Genomic DNA, 22,860 nt, shown 5'->3' with positions numbered 1-22,860 from the left:
TAAAATTGGACCATGAATCAACCACTGACACATTTTTAGAATCAGTATAGCTAATAACCCTAAGAATTTTATTGATGAAAGTAAATCAGAAATCAAAAATCTTAATAAAGGTTTATTAATAGACAATACAAGCTTAGATTTTAAAAGTAAGTGTTAATATCTTTAATATATATGATTTACCATTTCTATTCAAAAGGAAAAAACTCAATCACATTATAGGTAGCACTTTTCATTATTGGAAAGGTACATAACTCGACAAGAAGAAACGTTAAAATCGTGAAAATTTAACTAGACCTTCATTTATTCACAGAAAACAACATATCCAAATTTGACAAAAAGTTCATCCAAACAATTACATGTAAATACACAGACACTGTTTGCATTGGTAGCCGCCCAAGTCTTCATGACCACCCTACCGCACGCCGTACATCCCTAAATCAATAACTGATTTTTACTATCGAAAATCCGGTTGAAATCACTTTTGACAATTTCTTTTCAAACAGAAATAGCTCAAAACTGCAGTTTTCTAAAAGGAGGTATTTGTATATATTTCCCATAGGGTTCTTTGGTAAACTTAGTCCCCTTTTGAGAGCCATTTTGGATGATTGATTTGCTATCAAGTAAGTTCACTTGGTCAACACATCAAAAGGAACATGTATGCCATGTTTGGTTTATTTCATTCTGTGGTTCTTCAAAATAAGACTTTTGTACGTATTTCACAAAAGTTCCATAGTTAAACTGAGTTCCCGCTGTCAGCCATTTTTGATGATTGATTGGCTACAAAACTACAGCACTTGGCCAGCACCTCATTATCAACATCCATACCATGTTTAGTTTAGTTTCATTCTATTTAGTGGTTCTCTTAAAGAAAACATTTAACAGGCTATTATTTGAACTTGGAATTATTTTTAATTATGGAATTTGCATAATTTCTTGTGCTTATAATTTTTAATAAATTCCATGTCTATTCTTTATTCAAATGTTCTGTGCTGCGCACAACACTACCTATTACAAAGAAGATAGCAAATTTTCAATAGAATGTACTGTGCCGCGCACAACACTATCTATACAAAATACAATGTATGGAAAGTGTTATGAGCAGTTCAAAACATTCTTATACAAAATAAACATGAAATTTACTAAAAATTTCAAGCACAAGAAAGTATGCAAATTCCATAATCAAAAATAATTCAAAGTTCAAATAATAGCTTGTTATTTGTATGTATTTTCTATAAGGTCCTATGTTAAACCAAGTCCCCGATGGCGGCCATCTTGGTTGATTGACCACCCGAAGTTTCAACACTTTTTCAGCACCTTATAGAAACATTCATGCCATGGTTTATTTCATTCCATATAGTGGTTCAATAAGAGAAGACATTCCTTTGTAATTCCCATAGGATCATTTAAGCTAACTGACTATCTGGCAACCATCTTGGATGGTTGATCGGCTTTAAATTTACAACACATGGTCAGCACTTCATAAGGAATATTCATGTCATGTTTTATTTCATTCTCTTTGGTGGTTCTCAAAAAGAAAACATGTGTATGTCTTTCCCATAGGGTCCTTATGTATAACTAAGTGCCTCTCTGACAGCCATCTTTGACAATGGATTGGCTTTAAGATAACAACACTAGGTCAGCACCTCTGCTTGTTGCTAAAATCGTGAAAATTGACTTGACCCTCACTTGGTCACAGGACACAACATAACTAAATTTGAATAAATTTTCAAAGTGTTTTCATGTTATTGAACGGACACTGTTTGGCTGCCGCCTGACCGACCGACTTAAAGCTTGCCCACCGTACATCCCCAAATAAATAACCGATTTTTTTTCTATCAAAAATCCGGTTAAAACTTGAAATATAGAGATAGGAATTCGAACTGAGAGAATCACTAAAAAACATGAAAAGATGACAATAATTCATTAGGTACTCTGAATGAATTTTAACTACATTTTTAAATCAATGTACAACACTCACTTTAGGGTGATATGGTGAGTAGGCAGGTACATTAAGTGATGGTAAAACTTCTAGGGTTTTAATGCCATGATAAGTGTTTGCAGATAGCAAATAGTATAAATATTAAAACAAGCTGTAACAAGATAATATCGATCTGAGTAAATGCTGAAGTGTTTCTACTATGGTCATAGGTTACATACATTTTTTATTGATACATCTAAAGCTTAAATGCACATTAATAGACCTATTCTGGGTTTGAACAATACTTACTTATTTCTTTAGTTGGAAGTGGTGAAAATAAAACTGAAATAAATAATGTCCTTAAACATTCATCGCCTAATTCTTCATGGAATAGGTATCAACAGCTTGTAAAATTATTGGCATAATCTTTAGACTGAAGAGGAGAATTAAACCTGTGATATTATCATCTTAAATGTCAAAGGTCATGTTTATCATACTACAATAACAGACAAATATATTGCCCTCTTACACAGATGATTAACTTCTTTCAAGACAAAGTGTGTTCAGACACATGTGTCAACTGAAATAACTAAACTTCAAAACGTATTGTCTTACTCAGTGCCAATTTAACCCTTTCCGAACCCATTGTATAAATATATACAAATAACATTTTATGCAAATTGGGTAAAGCATTTTTGAGTTAATGTCCCAACGAAGGACGGACGTACAGACGGACAACGTTATACCATACTACGTCCCGTAAAAGGGCGTTTAAAAAATAATGTAATAAACATGTGGTCGCCGATGATCTCAGAAGATAATTGGATGAGTTTATTTTAACATACCTGTCAACAGACCATACCCTGCGGGTCATACCCGCGAATTACACCCCTTACATGAGATTTTTTCAAAAACCCGTCAGGTCGTTCACTAACCCGGGAATTCCGATGTTTTTATCCGGATTCTGGAGCCTTCAAATTCATTTCCTTTGAAACATCGGCAAATGCGTAATTTTTCCATGAATAGGAAGTAAAACTAGCTATGTAAACTGTCAAATTAAAAGAACCATTAAGTACATGGCTTCATTTGACAGATTGGTGTCAGACACACTGTTAGTTAACACCAATTACCTAGTTTTAGGTCGTAGATAATTTGTGTATTCACAATTTGTTTTCAAAACAATTTTACTTACTTCCCGTTTGTGATCACCTTTCACAAAATACTACTCAAACTTATGTTTTGGTGTATTCAAAAACATCGTTGTATTCAGCATATTAAGTAGTCCGAGATTACTCTGACGTCCAACGGCTGTTTTGCCAGACAAGCTGGGGCCGTGGGACACATTTTTTAAACTAGATACCCCAATGATGATTGTGGCCAAGTTTGGTTTAATTTGGCTCAGTAGTTTCAGAGGAGATTTTTGTAAAAGTTAACGACGACGACGGACGCCGGACGCAAAGTGATGGGAAAAGCTCACTTGGCCCTTTGGGCCAGTTGAGCTAAAAAAAAATGAGCTGCAGGCCATCCAAAATTTCCGTTTTTTCAAGATGGCCACCGATCCGCATTTTGCAAATGGCGTCATATCAAATTAGCTACATTTTGTAAATCCTTGAAAGCAATGTTATAGGTATAATCAATTGTAACTTGTAAGATTTGATAAAACGTAAATAAGTTCCTTAAGTTCGACAAAACAACACATAAATAAATAAAAAGAGTGACTTCGGGTTCCAAAATAGCGGCAAAAAGTTAGAAAATGTATTTTTTTTTTATAATTTCCATCAACTTGACAAGTGATATCACTTTTTTGTTAAGTTTAAATGATTAGTTTGGTTAGAAAGACAGGTTGCTTATCTTATAATTATCTGACAATTCCCAATACAAAAACCCGTAAAAGGAAGGCCAGAACGGTAGCATTTAAGTTACCAACACAGCTTGATTTTTTGCCTCCGCATTTCAAAAGCATCTGACCTCACATGACGATACACTTATACAAATCAGGCCATACCCACTGAATAGCCATTATCAAAAGTGGCCGGTCTGCAGTTACTTTTGATGTTTCTTTCGTATTAACCACATATTTTGTCTTATCAATCGAATACCTGATCATTGAAACTTAATGGGCGTGTTTTTAAACAGTGGCATCAAAGAAGTTACACTTACTTGAACAGCTCTAGAAGAGCCTCGATTTTTAGAGTAATGAGATGAACTACGATTTATACCAGTGTGCCCTGGTAGTGCATACAAATCGCTCTTTATGTCTATAAATAGTTTGCACATAACCAAAAATGTTAAATCATGTGTATCATAACCTTGAAAAATGTTATCAAACCATAATATCATTGAAAATCAAAAAACACTTAATATATAGTAAATAGTTCAAATGTTTTTGAATGAATTTTGTTACATTTTCGCGCATGCACAAACCCTGGATATGTCAAATATTTATTTCTAGTAAATACTTCACATGTAAGGATGGTAGCTACCAAACCTGATAATTGTTTTTCACCTAAAAAATGCAAAAGAAAAGTTTTCCAGAAAAAAACTGTATTTTCAATCTGAAAAAAACATCCATTTTAGAAAAAGGCTGTGGCCATCTTGAAAAATTTTTTTTTTTAAATGGCCAGCAGTTTTTTTCTTAAAAAGTATATAATAATGATGCTTTGTGATAATTTTCATGCTTGTATTATTATTTGAACAATTCCCTCGATTTTGCTTGCTAATATCTTCCACTAAAATGTCCACTCAATAAATTCTAATCTGCACGTACAGCTACTGTACTCATAAACAATAAAACATGTGTTTGTGTTTTTATTCTTATTGTTTTCAACACTTTTAATAACAAAGTTTGTTAAGTTATGTGATTGACACAATTTAATTGGTCCTCCACAACTCTCAACTGCAACAAGATGGTAATTATAGGCACAAGAGAAGCAAGTATGTACATGTAGCTGCAACAAATTGCATGTATTGTTGGTAATCACCAGCTCGTTGAGGTTGGAAATTAAGAGTCTTGGAAGAAGATCCATTGATCTGATGAAAGTCGGCCAATGTTGCACTTGGTTGATTGCCAGGTATGGCATTTACCAAATTATGCATATTCCGAATGAACATCATTGAAACTCTTATTTTGAGGACATATTGTGGTATGGGGATGTGTTTCACACGACTGTAAGTTAGACCTTAAGACAATAAGAGGAAACCTGAATAACTAAAGATAACAAAGAGACATTCTTGAAGCAAGTTCAGTGCTTGATTTTAATAATCATTGTCTGAGTACAAGGCCAGTTGTCATTGATGTGCTGTTATTGATTATCTGCGGTGATCAGTAATAACAACTCTTTATTGGCCTTCTTGTAACCCAGATTTAAATGCTATTAAATATATGGAACATTATTGGATGTAAAGTGCACGAACGGACACCTCCAGCTTAGACACTTCAGATGAATTAAACAATGCCCTTTATCAGAATTGACTGTGGTTACCTCAGCAACAAATTCGTAGAAGTTGGCAATCCTAAGAAGACGCTAAGAGGTGGTTATCCGTGTAAATGGAAACTACACTAAGTATTGATTTTTTTTTGGTCGGTTATGATCAACTACAAAGTGAACAATCATCTTAAGAATTCTTTTGAAATATCTGACACTCTAATTTCGATAATAGGAAGAGTTGTAAACTGATATTTTTTTGCAAAAACGACTTCACTTTGTTGTTTGTGGTTGATTAAAATGTCTGTTTTCATGCATTTTTTTTTTTGTTTCGATGCAAATGTTACCATTAACAATGTTTCGTTACCATTATACTACAAATATTTTATCATGCTCTATATATCCAAAGAGATTAATTTTCCAGGGTTTAAAAAATCAAGGTGTTGCAAATCTTTTTTCAATGTGTATATTAAACAGTCCTATAACTTATGCGGTTGTAAAAATAACCCACCATAAACATCATCTCCCAACAGTTTATATTCAAGAATTGAATGCCTCTTTTTGTAACTTCATTAGGGTGTAAAAGCGTTGACCTAAGTACGTTTTGTATGAAGCACGAAAGCGCTTCAATCTAAAAAATGTGCGCACGGTCAACACTTTGACAACCCTATGAAGTAACAAAAAGAAGCATTCCATACTTATTTATAATTACATTTTTTTTTTGCTAGGATCATGAAACACGATTTTTATCAAGTTTTTATTTAATTTACCTGTGCATTTTATTGTGGGGCCTCGTGTCGTCATGATTGATAAATTTAATTATGTAATGAAGTTGCTTAAGGAATAACCTGAGATTGCAGAGTAGCCAATCAGAATCGTGTATTATAATGAAACATACATCTAATGTTATTATAACTAGAGGCTCTAAAGAGCCTGTGTCGCTCACCTTGGTCTATGTGAATATTAAACAATGGACACAGGTGGATTCATGACAAAATTGTGTTTTGGTGATGGTGATGTGTTTGTAGATCTTACTTTACTAAACATTCTTGCTGCTTACAATTATCTCTATCTATAACAGTACTTTCTGTGGAAAATTTTATTGAAAATCTTCAAATTTTTAGAAAATTGTTAAAAATTGACTATGAAGGGCAATAACTCCTTAGGGGGTCAATTGACTATTTTGGTCATACTAACTTATTTTTAGTTCTTACTTTGCTGTACATTATTGCTGTTTACAGTTTATCTCTATCTATAATAATTATTAATTAATATTCAAGATAATAACAAAAAAACAGCAAAATTTCCTCAAAATTACCAATTCAGGGGCAGCAACCTAACAACCGATTATCGGATTCATCTGTAAATTCCAGGGCAGATAGATCGTGACCTGATCAACAATTTTACTTCCTGTCAGATTTGCTCTTAATGCTTTGGTTTCTGAGTTATAAGCCAAAAACTGCATTTTACCCCCATGTTCTATTTTTAGCCATGGTGGCCATCTTGGTTTGTTGGCCGAGTTACCGGACACATATTTTTAACTAGATACCCCAATGATGATTATGGCTAAGTTTGGTTAAATTTGGCCCAGTAGTTTCAGAGGAGAAGATTTTTCTAAAGGATTACTAAGATTTATGTAAAATGGTTAAAAATTGACTATAAAGAGCAATAACTCCTAAAAAGGTCAACTGACCATTTTGGTCATGTTGACTTATTTGTAGATCTTACTTTGCTGAACATTATTGCTGTTTACAGTTTATCTCTATCTATAATAATATTCAAGATAATAACCAAAAACTGCAAAATTTCCTTAAAATTACCATTTCAGGGGCAGCAACCCAACAACAAAATGTCCGATTCATCTGAAAATTTCAGGGCAGGTAGATTTTGACCTGATGAACAATATTACCCCCATGTCAGATTTGCTCTAAATGCTTTGGTTTTGAGTTTTAAGCCAAAAACTGCATTTTACCCCTATGTTCTATTTTTAGCCATGGCGGCCATCTTGGTTGGTTGGCCGGGTCACCGGACACAATTTTTAAACTAGATACCCCAATGATGATTGTGGCCAAGTTTTGTTAAATTTGGCCCAGTAGTTTCAGAGGAGAATATTTTTGTAAAAGTTAACGCAGGAAGACGACGCCGGACGCCAGACGCCAAGTGATGAGAAAAGCTCACTTGGCCTTTCGGCAAGATGAGCTAAAAAAAATAATATGTTCATAGAAGTAGTCATACAAACATTAAGCCATTTTAGGGGTTACCATAAATGAATACTTAAGCTGGAATTATCTTGTGAAAACAACTTTGGAAAAGGCTCTTCGTCACGTAGCCTTCTTCTGGAAACTGAAGTTTAAATGACCAAGAAGGGTTTATAACAAACCATTAATGATATTCTTATTTTAAATTAACTCGAGACTCAGAATTTGGGAATTTTATACTCCAAGTCCAAAATGTAAATTAGTTTAGACTGTAGATGTAATACCACCATTGATTTTCCCTTATTACTCTTTGTAAAAATTCACACAACATTGCATTGCATATATAAGAAAACCAGATGCTCCGCAGGGCATAGCTTTATACGACCGCAGAGGTTGAACCCTGAACGGTTGGGGCAAGTATGGACACAACATTCAAGCTGGATTCAGCTCTAAATTTGGATTGTGATTAAATAGTTGACACAGCATAGGTTTCTGACACAGAATGAATGTGTTCTAATGAACTTAAAATTTTTGTTTTCTCTTAGAGCAATTCACTATGCTGTTGAATATTAATCCTCTCAAAAAAATGTTTGAAGAAATTTTCTTTTTTATTTATGAAATTTCAAATGAGAAAAATTGAACCCAATTTTTTTAATTACATCCCCCTTTCCCTTATTCCAAAACTAATCTCAATTAAAATTTCTAATGGAGTTTGCAACAATAACTACTCATTTAAATACATCATAAAATATTAAGATGTAAAAAAACTGCTTGTTATCACTGAATGGTAAAGATTATTTTAATTTATCAGTTGGTAGTAAAAAGTGAATATACATTGTATATTGTATATAACAAAGATTTAAGTTGATTCTGGACAAAGAAAGATAACTCCAATTAAAAAAAAATCTTGCTATTGCACAATATTTTGCAATTAGATATTTCTTGCTTACTATTCTGGACAAAGAAAGATAACTCTAATTAAAAAAAAATTGCTATTTCACAATATTGTGCAATTAGATATTTCTTGCCATTGCGCAATACTGTGCAATTGAAAAGACTTGCTATTGCACAATACTTAATATAATAATTTTAGATCCTGATTTGGACCAACTTGAAAACTGGGCCCATAATAAAAAATCTAAGTACATTTTTGGATTCAGCATATTAAAGAACCCCAAGATTTCAATTTTTGTTAAAATCAGACTAAGTTTAATTTTGGACCCTTTGGACTTTAGTGTAGACCAATTTGAAAACAGGACCAAAAATGAAGAATCTACATACACAGTTAGATTTGGTATATCAAAGAACCCCATTTATTCAATTTTTGATGAAATCAAACAAAGTTTAATTTTGGACCCCGATTTGGACCAACTTGAAAACTGGGCCAATAATCAAGAATCTAAGTACATTTTTAGATACAGCATATCAAAGAACCTAACTGATTCATTTTTTGTCAAAATCAAACTAAGTTTAATTTTGGACCCTTTGGACCTTAATGTAGACCAATTTGAAAACGGGACCAAAAGTTAAGAATCTACATACACATTCATGACAGTTAGATTCGGCATATCAAAGAACCCCAATTATTCAATTTTGATGAAATCAAACAAAGTTCAATTTTGGACCCTTTGGGCCCCTTATTATGTTGGGACCAAAACTCCCAAAATCAATACCAACCTTCCTTTTATGGTCATAAACCTTGTGTTTAAATTTCATAGATTTCTATTTACTTATACTAACGTTATGGTGCGAAAACCAAGAAAAATGCTTATTTGGGTCCCTTTTTGGCCCCTAATTCCTAAACTGTTGGGACCTCAACTCCCAAAATCAATACCAACCTTCCTTTTGTAGTCATTAACATTGTGTTTAAATTTCATTGATTTCTATTTACTTATACTAAAGTTATTGTGCGAAAACCAAGAATAATGCTTATTTGGGCCCTTTTTTGGCCCCTACTTCCTAAACTGTTGAAACCAAAACTCCCAAAATCAATCCCAACCGTTCTTTTGTGGTCATTAACCTTGTGTCAAAATTTCATAGATTTCTATTAACTTAAACTATAGTTATAGTGCGAAAACCAAGAAAATGCTTATTTGGGCCCTTTTTGGCCCCTAATTCCTAAAATGTTGGGACCAAAACTCCCAAAATCAATACCAACCTTCCTTTTGTGGTCATAAACCTTGTGTTAAAATTTCATAGATTTCCATTCACTTTTACTAAAGTTAGAGTGCGAAAACTAAAAGTATTCGGACGACGACGACGACGCAGACGACGACGCCAACGTGAAAGCAATATATGACGAAAATTTTTTCAAATTTTGCGGTCGTATAATAACCATCACTGGAAGTTAACCAATCAAATCTCCCCCCTTATTTAACCTGTGTACAAGCATTAGTAACCATGTTACCTGAAGTTTCCAAAATATTCTATTTAAAAGAAACCACAAATAAAACAAGAGGCTCTCAAAAGCCTCAATCGCTCACCTGTATTTCAGAGGAGAAGATTTTTAAATGTTAGCAAACTTGATGAACAAATTGTGTATGATTGTCTTTAAAGGGCAATAACTCCTTAAGGGGTCCATTGACAATTTTTGTGGATCTTACTTTGATGAACATTATTGCTGTTTACAGTTTACATCTTTCTATAATGATAACAAACTAGAGGCTCTCAAGAGCCTGTATCGCTCACCTGATTCTACTTGGGTTTTAGAAATCATATAAAAAAAGATAAAATTTGGCTACAAAGTAACAACACCTGGCCAGCACCTCATAAAAAAGGCACATTTATGCTATGTTTGCTTTCATTCAATTCAGTGGTTCTCTAAAAGAAGACATTTGTATGTATTTCCCATAGGGTCCTATGTTAAACCATGTACCCAGCTGGCAGCCATCTTGGATGATGAATCAGCTACAAAGTAGCAACACTTGCTCAGTGTGTCATAAGGTACATTCATGCTATGTTTGACTTAATTCCTTTCAGTGGTTCTCTAAAAGAAGACATTTGTATGTATTTCCCATTGGGTCCTATGTTAAACCAAATCCCCCGCTAACCGCCATCTTGGATGATGGATCGGCTACAAAGTTACAACACTTGGTCAGCACCTCACAAGGAACATTCATGCTGTGTTTGGTTTCATTCCATTCAGTGGTTTTCTAAAAGAAGTTATTTGTATGCATTTCCCATAGGGTCCTTTGTTGAACTAAGTACACCGCTGGTGGCCATCTTGTATGATGGATCGGCTAAAAAGTAACAAAATTGGTCAGCACCTCATAACGAACATTCATATTATGTTTTGTTTCTTTTCATTCAGTGATTTTCTAAAAGAAGTCATTTGTATGCATTTCCTATAGGGTCATATGTTTAACTAAGTCTCCCACTGGCGGCCATCTTGGACGATGGATCGGCTACAAAGTTTCACAACACTTGGTCAACACCTCATAAGGAACATTCATGCCATGTTTGGTTTCATTCCATTCAGTGGTTCTCTAAAAGAAGACATTTGTATGCATTTCCCATAGGGTCCTATTTTAAACTAGGTCCCCTGCTGGTCGCCATCTTGGATGATGGATCGGCTACAAAGTCACAACACCTGGTCAGCACCTCATAAGGAACATTCATGCCATGTTTGGATTCATTCCATTCAGTGGTTCTCTAAAAGAAGTCATTTGTATGCATTTCCAATAGGGTCCTATGTTAAACTAAGTCCCCCGCTGGCGGCCATTTTGGATGATGGATATGCTACAAAATAACAACACTTGATCAGCACCTCATTAAGAACATTCATGCCATGTTTGGTTTTATCACATTCAGTCGTTCTCTAGAAAAAGTTCAAAATGTAAAAAAGTTAACGCTGACGCCCACGAATGACGCCGGACGACGCCAGACTACGCCGGACGCCAAGTGATGAGAAAACTGCAAAATTTTGATAAAACTTAAAATTTAGTGGCAGCAACCCAACAATGGGTTGTTCGATTCATCTAACAATTTCAGGGCTGATAGACGTTGACCAATTGAACAATTTAACCCCATGTCAGATTTACTCTAATAGCTTTAGTTTTTGAGATATAAGCCAGAAGCTGCATTTGACCCCTATGTTCTGTTTTAGCCATTGCAGCTATGTTTGTTGATGGATCAAAACTTCGGATACAAATTAAAAACTAGATACCCTAAGGAACATTAATTTACAGTTTGAAGGTATTTGACCCAGTGGTTTCAGAGAAGATAATTTTTTCAATAGATTACGGTGACAGACGACAACGGATCTAAGTGATGACATAAACCCAAGACATATGTTAATGACCAAGAAATGTTTTACTGCAATAAAATGTAGGCTTAATTAGCTACAAGGCCTACTTTTCAAATTCAAGGGAATATTTTTTTCGACCTATTTTCGTATGCAACCTAACGTGACGTTGGGATCGTTCGCCCTAGGTTCGTTCGCACTGAGTTTGTTCGCCCTGATAGTCCGTTCGCCCTGGGTTCGTTCGCCCTATATTCATTTATGATATGTATATGTTACATCAATGAACGAAATATAATTATATATATTAAAATTTATGTATATCTATTAAAAGTTAAATACAGAATATTTGCCAAATTTATATTAATTAAATAAAATTCTTGGCTGCATCGTTACACTTTATTTTATAGGCACTGGCTACGGTTACATCATGTACATGGAAATGTAACAATAATAAAAATATTATTGTTACATTGGAGACTAATTGCCGGAATGCAAAGTTGGGTGAGGAACCGATTAATTACAAATGTAACAATAATTACTGAGGCTACGGTTACATTACGTTATTGTTACATGAAAAACAGCAATGTACGCTAGATTTATTAAACTTAAATCTTCTATAGTTGTTTTGCTTAATTCTTTCATATGTACTAAATAATACTTGTAATACTGATAAATAATAAATATTATTATTCAACAATCAAATGGTGTTTAACTTGAATAGTTTTACGTATTAATGGTTTTGATGTTCTTAAAGATACTACTCAAAATTAGGAGTGTCAAAGGCGAAACATATAGTTCAATGGTTTCACTTTTTTTAAAGTATTTAACTGCATTCCTACTCTTATTACTGTCATTATACTTTGAACCAATTTTGTTTAGGGTGAAAAACTTTAAAAATTGGGATGCGTTTTAAAACGGCGAAACTTAAACAAAATCAAGACAAAAATTTCATACAGCTATGCAACTTGACCCAAATTGATACATCAAAAGCAAAGTTTGCTAACTGTAACTTTTAAAATACTAACTTCTGTATGTACACGTAACCGTGGAGGACGCAATTTCGTTCATCAAAAATGTGTCGGACTTTAAAAATCACTTACTTGATTTGTAGAAATTGTCATTGTAAATAAATTGTATGTAATAAATGTATGTATTGCAAATATAAAATAAATGTCTTCATTTTTTATTATTTTAAATTAGTACATATTACTAGTCCCATTGTGCATTGCTGTTTTTCATGTAACAATTAATAACGCTATGTAACCGTAGCCTCAATAATTATTGTTACATTCCTAATTAAACCAGATCCTTATCCAACCATGCATTCCGGCATTTAGTTTCCAATGTAACAATAATATTTTTATTAATGTTACATTTTCATGTAACCGTAGCCAGTGCCTATTTTATTATAAGTACTTTTAATTACTGTTGATTGAATTTTGATTGCTGATTAGGTGTCATTTGAAACCTTTGATATCACTGATTGTTATATAAATTGTCTTTGATGGATTAATAATGAGAATAACATTTTTCTAAAATAAAATAGTCAGCTTGGATGGGTAAAATTCAGTTTGAAATATAAAAAATTTAAAAAAGGATGGGTGAAAACACTGATGACAAGTGATCAATGTACAGCAGTGTGACTGTGTTTTTGGTATTTGTTTCACTAATAGTAATTTTATTTAGTGCTTTTAAATAATTCGTTTAGTAAATAAATGTGTGCGAAGTACAGTTCGGAATTGATCTTGTTATAACTGTTACTGAATATTTTTAAATTGTTGAAATGTATCAATAAAGTTAAATATATAAATAACTTAGTCATGTTAGTCTTTAGTTGTTTTATGTCAAATACTTTGTAGTCTTTGAATTCACAGAAACTTATCCTCGTAGCAGCAAGACAACAACTTAGTCTTCAGTTGTTTTACATTTAAAAATACAATGTAGTGTTGAAATTCCGAGAAACTTATTTCCTAAAGGCAGTACCACAGAATACATCATAAATAAATATTCGGTGAATGTAAACTTCAACATATTCAATTACATACAAATAATTTAGTCTTCAGTTGTTTTTAAAAATACAATGTAGTGCTGGAATTCACAGAAACTTATATTTCCTATTACATACAGATACAAACTTAGTCCTAAATACCTTGAAGTCACAATATCTTGTAGTCCTGAAATGTACTGAAACTGATAACCTAGTATAGCAGCTAGCTTTAGACAAGTTAATAACATGAAACATCGTAAATATTCAGCGAAATTGTAGACTGACTTCAACACATTCAATTATATACACACAACGCAACACTATACTAAAAAAATAAAATCAGGGCGAACGGACTCGGGGCAAACAGAAACTAGGGCGAACTAGAATCAGGGCGGACGGACCCGGATTCCGTGTTGTACCATGATTTGGTGGTAGTACACTTGTAAAACCAAATTTTCATTAATGTATAGTCTTTTGTTTTGTTTGACAAAAAAACGATCCCTTCAAGTTCTCCAAAAAACAAATACTATTAAGTGCAAATATCCTTGGATCTTTTTCATTGTGAATGAGCATAAAAACTCTACTATGCTATGCCTACATTTATGTTAATACAGAGCACCAAAATTTCTACTGAGATAGTTAAATGTTGTAGGAGTCAGTGACAGCTTTAGAAGACTGACTAATATGAATTTTTTTTACAATTGTCATTTCAGGGCCTTTCATTGCTACTCTGCCGTAATAGACAACTTTCGAGTTCGTTGGAAATCCGTCAAAAACTTTGGTTTTAGTGAACATCATTCCTGCTTTAAGGGGTGTCGTCACTTCCTTAACTTTGTTGAGCGATTAGTAGGAAAAAATGATAATGCAATATTGCATGAATTACTCTGACAAGTATTTTCCAGTGTCGGACAAACTTGAAAGTTGTCTATTAGGCCATTCCTTGACCAACAGCTGTTAACTAGCAATATAAAAGACAGCTGTTGGGTGTATCATGTATTTATAATGTGCAAGTGTACTTGGACACAGATTTCTCTTAAACTGAGTTTTACTGTGTGTATTGTTGTGTGTTTCTTTTTTCTACATTGGCTAGAGATATAGGTGGAGGGTTTAGATCTCAAAAAATATTTAACCCCGCCGCAATTCTGAGACTGTCCAAAGTCAGGAGCCTCAAGCCTTTGTTAGTCTTGTATGATTTTTAATTTTAGTTTCTTGTGTATAATTTGGAGTTTAGTATGACGTCCATGATCACTGAACTGGTATAAATCATTGTAATGGAGCCAGCTAAAGGACGCCTCTGGGTGTGGAAGTTTCTCGCTGCATTAAAAAAAATACCCATTGCTGGCCTTGGCTTGTTGTCTGCTCTATGCCATAATAGTCGGATTGTTGTCTCTTTGAAACATTCCCCATTTCCATTCTCAATTTTATTGGTATTCATATTTTTATATAAAAAAAAAATAAATAAATAAAACTGTTTACAGAAGAACCGTTACAGAAAATTTCTATTTGCTAAAATAATTACTTACCTTTAGCCTTTCCATTTCCAGCCTTTTTTGGTTTTGTTTTCTTATCTGATAATATAACAAGAATACGAGTCTGTATTGTGTTTAAACTACCAAATTTCCTTAGTTAATAAAAACTGAAATCTTGGTCAAATTCACAATTCTGTTTTAAAAATATCCCATCATAATGCACATGCAAAATTAACTTTATAAAATATTACAAAAATACTCAAATTAAAAACACGGAATTCTATAAAAACTGACAAAGTAAACACTTTTAATCAACAGACAAAGTGAAATACAACTGTCTTATTCCTGACTTAATAAATAACAAATTAAAAATGTGGAATGATTGCCAATTAAATAACTTTCCACCTTGTGACAAGTAAGGGGTCATCCATAATTTTCAAGCATTTTCCAAAGTGTACAAAACGCACACTTGGGGGAGGGGGTTAAGAAATTCAGCATTTTCACTGTATGCTTTTTTTTTAAATGAAATAAAACAGTCTGATATGTTTCAGTATATTTTCAATGCAAATTTCCATATTAAACTAAAATTAACATTAAATTAAAAATTAACAATATATACTTAACATTGACCAATGGACAATGAAAATTAGGTCAAGGTCAGATGATACCTGCCAGACAGACATAAAGCCCTTACAATCCTTCAATACAACAAATATAGATAATCCACTGCTCAAAATTTCAGAAAAACAGACCAAAACACAATTAAATGATTCGCTGAGCGCAGCCTGATACAACGGGCATAGGTCGAACAGTTGGGGCAAAGGACAAGGTACAATAAGGGCCATTTTTGGCCCCCTCTCCAAATGAATTGAATTTTATAATTTTAATAGACTAAATATAGAAGCTTAAAAAAATGACAATTTTTTTTTGTAATTATCATTTGTTGGTTGCCTAGCAACAGATTTAAAATCTGCTATTTATGCGCTATTTTTAACCATATTAATTAAAAATGTGGTTTTTTTTTATATGAATAAAAATGTATCATTGTACAATACATATATGGAAATCTCTAACTATAATGTCTCATTTATCTGAATTATTAAATACGAGTATTTATCATATCTTAGCCACAAGAATGACCCTTAGCAACAGATCTGTATACTAAGCAACCACAGCCTTTAATATCTCTTCAAGGTTTATGCAACCCCTCATGTGTTGACCAAAGCTAGGTATCTATTGTTAGGTGATTACATGACAGTTGTAAATAACTTACATTTTGTTAGCTTTTTAATGCTTGGAAACTACCTAGCAACCGTATCCATTGCGTAGCAACGACCTTTCTCTATATGATTTACGCTGATATTGTACTTTTCTTATGTTAATTTGTCATCTATACGGTTTTGATATTTTGTAGATTTATCACTATCCAACTTGAAGCTTGGTGTTTACTAAACGAAAAAAAAAACGCCACCCCCCCCCCCCCCCCCCCAAAAAAAAAACCAACAAATAATAAAGTCTTACGAAAAAGTTTAAAAAAAAAAAAAAAAAAAGTTATTATGACCTTCAAGGCCTTCTCAACAAGTATTATGTTAAGTCCTTGTACAATAGCAGTTAAGTTAAAAAAAACAGAATGCATTACTGGAACTATTGATTTATTCAATGATCAAACAATTATTTATATAATGAAATAACAGGCAGTTTTCTTTGACAAAATTACACAATGTTCTGTGAATGTTCGTGGAACCAATGAAAATCATCCTTTGTAAAAAGTTCCACTGCATATAGATGAAATTGAAATCGGGAATGTGCATGTCAAAGAGACAACAATCTGAATATAGAGTATAAACCGCCAAACAGGTATAACTTACTAGGTTAAGTATGTATTACGCAGAAACTTGTAAAAAGCATCTTAAGATATAGTGTAATATGGACAACAAAATGTACGCCATTGGTCTGAATCAAAACTGTCGGATGTTTGTATTTAAAGTGAAGGTAATTAGATAAACCTATCATAGTGCATAATCATATATCAACACATTTCTTTTGGTATATGTACATAATACCACATAAACAGGGTAATCTCCAAAGTGACCAACGTCTTGTTTATTAAAGACACATAGCATCACACGTGATTATCACACGTCAATCAGCTCCAATGAGGAAAAACTTTAACAAGATTTGCTGACAAGGTGTACCAAACTATCTTCTATTTCAGTATAATTGTAGTTCATTATTTAGATTTAAATATTGTTTAATGTAGAGTATGTTCAGTAAGAGCAAAAAGACTGATACCTAAGCTATGACTAAAACTCATGTGGATCTAACCTCATTGGCAATCATAACACATCTTCTTTTTTATATATCTGACATGTGACTAAAAATGTGTACAAACATATTCTTATTCTTAATTAGTGAGCAGATAATTAACAGTAGATCAGCGAGAAAAAAAAGTATTCAACATTAAAATCTAAAAGTATTCCGCAAGACAAGAACAATTTTAATCGGATGCTGATCTCCGAAAAAAAATCGTTTGTTAATACAACAATGAAAAAACCCACCCCCTGTTGAATAAATTCACTATATCTATGCATTTACATCTTAACCTCTGTCAATAAATATGAGTGTCAGAGATTCACTCCTCAATGAAACCGTCACTATCAGAATCGGAATCTGTTTCAAGTGGCACATCTTTTGCATTCAAAATTGAATCTGCATATTTACACGTGCTTGGTGTCTCTAGTTCCCACCTGCTATAACCAAGGTACCACATTGTAGATGCAATATGCGCACAACAACCAACCACCCGGGCGCCAACTTTACAGGTGCAATACCAACCAGTGACTTCATCTCCACTAAATTCAATCCATAGACTGTACACTCTTGAGGACGAATGTCTGGATGTTAGTTTTACTCGTAATAGATTAGGACGGTCACGGCAAGTCTGGAGCATGTAATTGTCATCAGATAGATGGCTTTCTGTATATCTTGGGGCTTGCTTCAGTTGATATACTCCCATTGTAATATCTCTGATTTGTTGGAGAGTAAGTTTAGGAAAATCTAAAACGTTTTCCGTGCCATTTACTTCAGAATAAATAGCCTTTTTGCGAATTAGATTATTGTCCTCGACATACTTCTGTACCTGGTTACCAAGCTGTGCTTTATCCAGCATAGTTTGGCCGATCTCTTCATTGCAAAAATCATTAATCAGTGGAGCCCGGAAGCAATTAATAAATGCAGAAACAATTCTGACAAAATCTCCAATATAGGGAACGAAGTGGTTTGAAACGACCTTGTCGAGAAAGCGCCACTGTTTAATGCGTCCATTGGCGCTTTCAACTACCCATCGAACTTTTGTTATAAGTCGTGAAGAATTTGCCTCCTCGGTAGTGTGTTGTTTTTGTCCCTTTTTGATGAAACAAGGCATCTCTACCTTCAAGTTCATACTCTCAAGGAAAGCTTGAGCATCTCTGAAACCTCTGTCGACTACTAATACGTCATCGTCCTTTATCCATTTCTTTATATCTTCAGCATTGGTTTTAAATAAATGCTTGGTAATTGAGGCATCGTTGTTGTGGCCATTGGCATAATATGGCCCCAAGACACTCAAAATGTAGCCATCAGATCCAACTATAATCATGGGCTTGACTAAAGGTCGATTTTTGTGCATACTGTAGGTTTTCTTCTGGAACTTGTGGTATGAACTTTTCTGTATGTATATGTATGTCCCATCTAGGATCAGAACAGCTGTGTCTTCATTGTTTCCTGTAAACAATGTTTTGGCAGTTGGAGTTGTATGGCTCTGGGCAAAAACGGAATGACTCATATGGTTAAATCCTAAAAATGATGGAACAAAATTTTTAATTAGAGATTCTCGAGCTGAGTGTACGGCTCGCCGTATATTGTAGGACTTAAGGCTGAAAAGAGTTCCCAAGATTGTGTTCGATAATCCAGTGCGTAATTTTACTAGGAGAATAGCAAGACATGTTCTTATTGAGCAAACCTCAGAGTTTCTTAAGTCTGTAACATGTGTGGCGACAACGTCAAACTGTTGTTTGGTGAGTCCAGTGAGATTAACAAAATCGTCATCTGACATAGCTATCTGGACATCAAAATTAAGTTTTCCAACATCTTTTAGCATTGACCTGGTTCTATCCAACAAGTTGTTTACATCCGTACGGTTGAAGAATGTCGACGGAGAAGTATGCTTTAATGCTTTCAGAGCCTCTTGCTTGAAGTATTTACCAACAAGGTGATCAGAACAACACCTACTGTTCGTGGAAATAAAGATGCCCTTGTCTATAAATGTTTGTGTCTTGGCTTCATTGGGAACAACAATAAGTCTATGCCTATTTGAATTCTGCTTCTTACAAACAATACACATACGGTGTGATTTTGTGGTAGAACATATTGGAAGTTGTATTGTTTTTGGACTAAGGACGCCTCCAGAGCTTGGTTGTTTTTTTTCATTGCTTTTATTTTTTTTCTGCAACAGTCACATTGTTAACTAATTTGTTAGCCTGAATTTCTCGTTGAATTCTTGTTCTACATTTTAAGCAAATTGCGTCATGTTCGTACACATGTCTTTTTAAAATTGACTCTACATAGTTCCGTAATCCAGAATTAAATATTGCTCGTCGGTTTGTCTCTTTTAAATGCGTTTTCATACATATAATGCAACTGAAATTTCGTGGGGTAGGCATCCTCACAGCATTACCTAAAAATGAAAATGAAGGAGAAATTACTTTAATTATTTAATCCAAAATCGTTTACTCTAATTTAACCTTTATTTTTAGTTGTATTATTTATCTTCCTGTGAACCATAATGCAAAAAACAGGAGCAGATTAAGCCAGTTTCAAAAAAGAAGGTGGAAGTTGTTCATACCTCTTTTGACCCGGCTCGGAACAATATTTTCCGTAATATACCCATATTAAACAGAAATCAAATGTATCTATACACAAGTATAATGACGAGAACGTTATGCTATTATACAGTCGCGGTAGTTTGAATATTCAACAGATGGACAAGGCGAATGCAATATAGTTCCTCTTTTAGACCGGGTGTGATATGCTGTATAAGACTAATTGTATAGTGTCTAGTATGCCATACGAGATGCAAATTCATGCAGCATATATTTAAACATGCAGTAACAGTCTTAGAATATTGTGATGTTTGAATGGTGGCTCTCATCAGTGACGTTAACCCAACATTAAGTTTCCCTTATATCATTATTTTTGTTCATCTTTTCAATAGCAGATCACCTTCAATGCCGAATCATTTCAATCCAGCGGACACTTGTGCTTATTGTATAGTCTTGTGCCGAGAAGACCCTTGCAACCAGTTTTGTTAAATATGTATAAAATAATTTAAAAAATAGTGTTGTATATATTTACCATTCCTTATGTTTCTTCATTTCTATCAATGTAAATACTGTAACCCCTTATGGATGTACCTGAAATAGATATCGAAATATATGTCTAATATATAATGAGCGGCTGCAAAATTATTTATCTTTATTAAACAGCCTAAAAAGGCTACATTCTCTTATCTTGTAAAATATATAGTAAGGAGGCATCGGCTACAGACATGTATTTCACATTCTGAATTATAATACAATTGATAAAAAAGTGACCGAAGACTACAACAGTCATGCTGCTGATATCGAATTTATACTGAGCCAAATTGAAATGTGAGAGAAAGTTTTTTCAAACAAAAGTGATTAAGTATTAAGTCTTATAGTAATTTTTGGGGTCCTTTATAGCTTGCTGTTCGCTGTGAGCCAAGGATCCGTGTCGCAGTCCGTACCTTGATGTATAATGGTTTACTTTTATAAATTGTTACTTGGATGGAGAGTTGTCTCATTCGCACTCATACATCATCTTCCTATATCTATATATTATACATGTTTAACAAAATAACTATACCAATTTCGAAAACTGTAACAGGCATACGAACGTCCATGAATTTCATTATGTGGTGTCCATGGTTTACATAATCAGGATGTCAATTCTATATCTGTAATAAGACAGAAAAATATATATTATATGAAACCTTGCGCATCAGGTCGTCCGAGCATTTGTGTAACGTTTAATTATGTTATGATATATGTATATATATTTATTTTTTCATTTTTACTTTAAAAACCAAGGGCCGGAAAATCTATCTTTAAAAACATGTTAATGTTATCTGTTGATAGAAGTTAAACCTTAAAATATTTCGTGTATGTCTGAAACAACTATGTTATATCTACAATTTATATATGAACTCCCTTTATAGCCGATTTCGTTGAGTGTGTAGGCAAAGGTAATATCTTTGGTAAGCTTGCTTGTTAGCTGAACCATTCAGTCATTATTAGGTTAGGTGTACTATCCTCTTTGCAAATGCATTGATCGTCCAAAAAGAGGGGATTCAAACCCCCAGATCCCCCCCCCCCCAGCCCCTGGATCCGCCACTGCCCAAGTTACCTTTGGCTACACACTCAATGAAATCGGCTGTAATATTATTTTTTCAAATCACTTCTATTCAACTTCTCTCAGGGACGAAATCAAAAGTTCAATGTAGGATAAAAATTCACATAGTTTTTCCACTAATTCCCCCCCCCCCCCCCCACTCCCTTAACTTAATTTGGGGAAAATGATTGACCAATAGGGATACATGTTAAATCGAAGTCAAAGAAAAAAAATAGCAGCCATTTTATCATTCCACCCAAGTTATTTGATATAAGTTTGCTATACAAATGTACTTCATTGATCTTTTGATGTCGTCCCATATTGAAAAAATGATTCCAAGGGCAAAAAAAATTGAATGAGGCTCAAACTTGGAATAAAAATCTGTTGCATACCGTTTGAAGTGACTAAAACTTTATGTTTAGAAATCAGACTAAATTGCTGGCTATTATATCATGAACTCGATCATTTTTCTGCTTTTCTTTCTTTTTTGAAATAAAATAAAATGATAAAATGATACAAGTAAAAAAAATGAAAAAAAAAATACTAATGGTAGTGGTGAGATTCGAACGTAAGACGCCCGGACAAAAGGCAACGGCGTTCCCAGTCGACTACGTTGTCATCATGACAATTATAGTGTAAAATGACATACTTATCACTATTGTTTTTTTTTTAATTTGTTATGTTCTCCGTTAATTCTATTTGTAGTCGAATTCATACGGAAATTGGAAATTATTTTACTTGCAAAAATTGTTAAATTTTCATGTTAACTCATAAGAAAAATGATACTGTAAGGCTGAAAGCAAAAAAGGTTGTTTTCGGCGGTAGTCAATTTCGCAAAGTCGTCTGCAACCGGACCGATATTTTGTTCCCAATTTTCACATATTCTGAGTATATTTTTTACTTGAAACGAAAAATTATTTTCATTCAAACTCTTTTTCTTGTATGATTTTAAATTTTAGTTTCTTGTGTATAATTCGGAGTTTAGTATGACGTCCATTATCACTGTACTATTATGCATATTTAAGGGGCCAGCTGAAGGACACCTACGGGTGCGGGAATTCTCGCTACATTGAAGACCCATTGGTTGCCTTCAGCTGTTGTTTGCTCTATGGTCGGGTGGTTGTCGCTTTGACATATTCACCATTTCCTTTCTCAATTTTATCTTTGTAGCTG

The 22,860-nt window shown here is 33.7% G+C and overlaps 2 protein-coding genes across 2 annotated transcripts in view; both read right to left on the bottom strand.

Annotated features, from left to right (window-relative positions):
• LOC139525214 (uncharacterized) overlaps positions 1–22,860 on the bottom strand; it is a 198,820-nt gene that overhangs the window by 41,084 nt on the left and 134,876 nt on the right. Inside the window, exon 14 of the mRNA XM_071320404.1 lies at positions 15,295–15,339. Within this exon, the coding sequence (XP_071176505.1) occupies positions 15,295–15,339 (45 nt within the window). The remainder of the gene's footprint in view (positions 1–15,294; positions 15,340–22,860) is intronic.
• On the bottom strand, positions 17,338–21,638 carry LOC139524345 (uncharacterized). Its single transcript, XM_071319111.1, has 3 exons — positions 21,163–21,638; positions 20,632–20,690; positions 17,338–19,954 (listed from the first exon to the last, which is right to left on the bottom strand). The coding sequence occupies exon 3, from the start codon at positions 19,619–19,621 to the stop codon at positions 17,873–17,875; it is 1,749 nt and encodes a 582-aa protein (XP_071175212.1). The 5' UTR covers positions 19,622–19,954; positions 20,632–20,690; positions 21,163–21,638; the 3' UTR covers positions 17,338–17,872.

This window comes from Mytilus edulis, chromosome 5, assembly GCF_963676685.1.
Source record: "Mytilus edulis chromosome 5, xbMytEdul2.2, whole genome shotgun sequence".
Lineage (NCBI taxonomy): Eukaryota > Metazoa > Mollusca > Bivalvia > Mytilida > Mytilidae > Mytilus > Mytilus edulis.
Note: the sequence above shows the minus strand (reverse complement) of the source record. Positions and strands in the feature narration are given on the sequence as shown.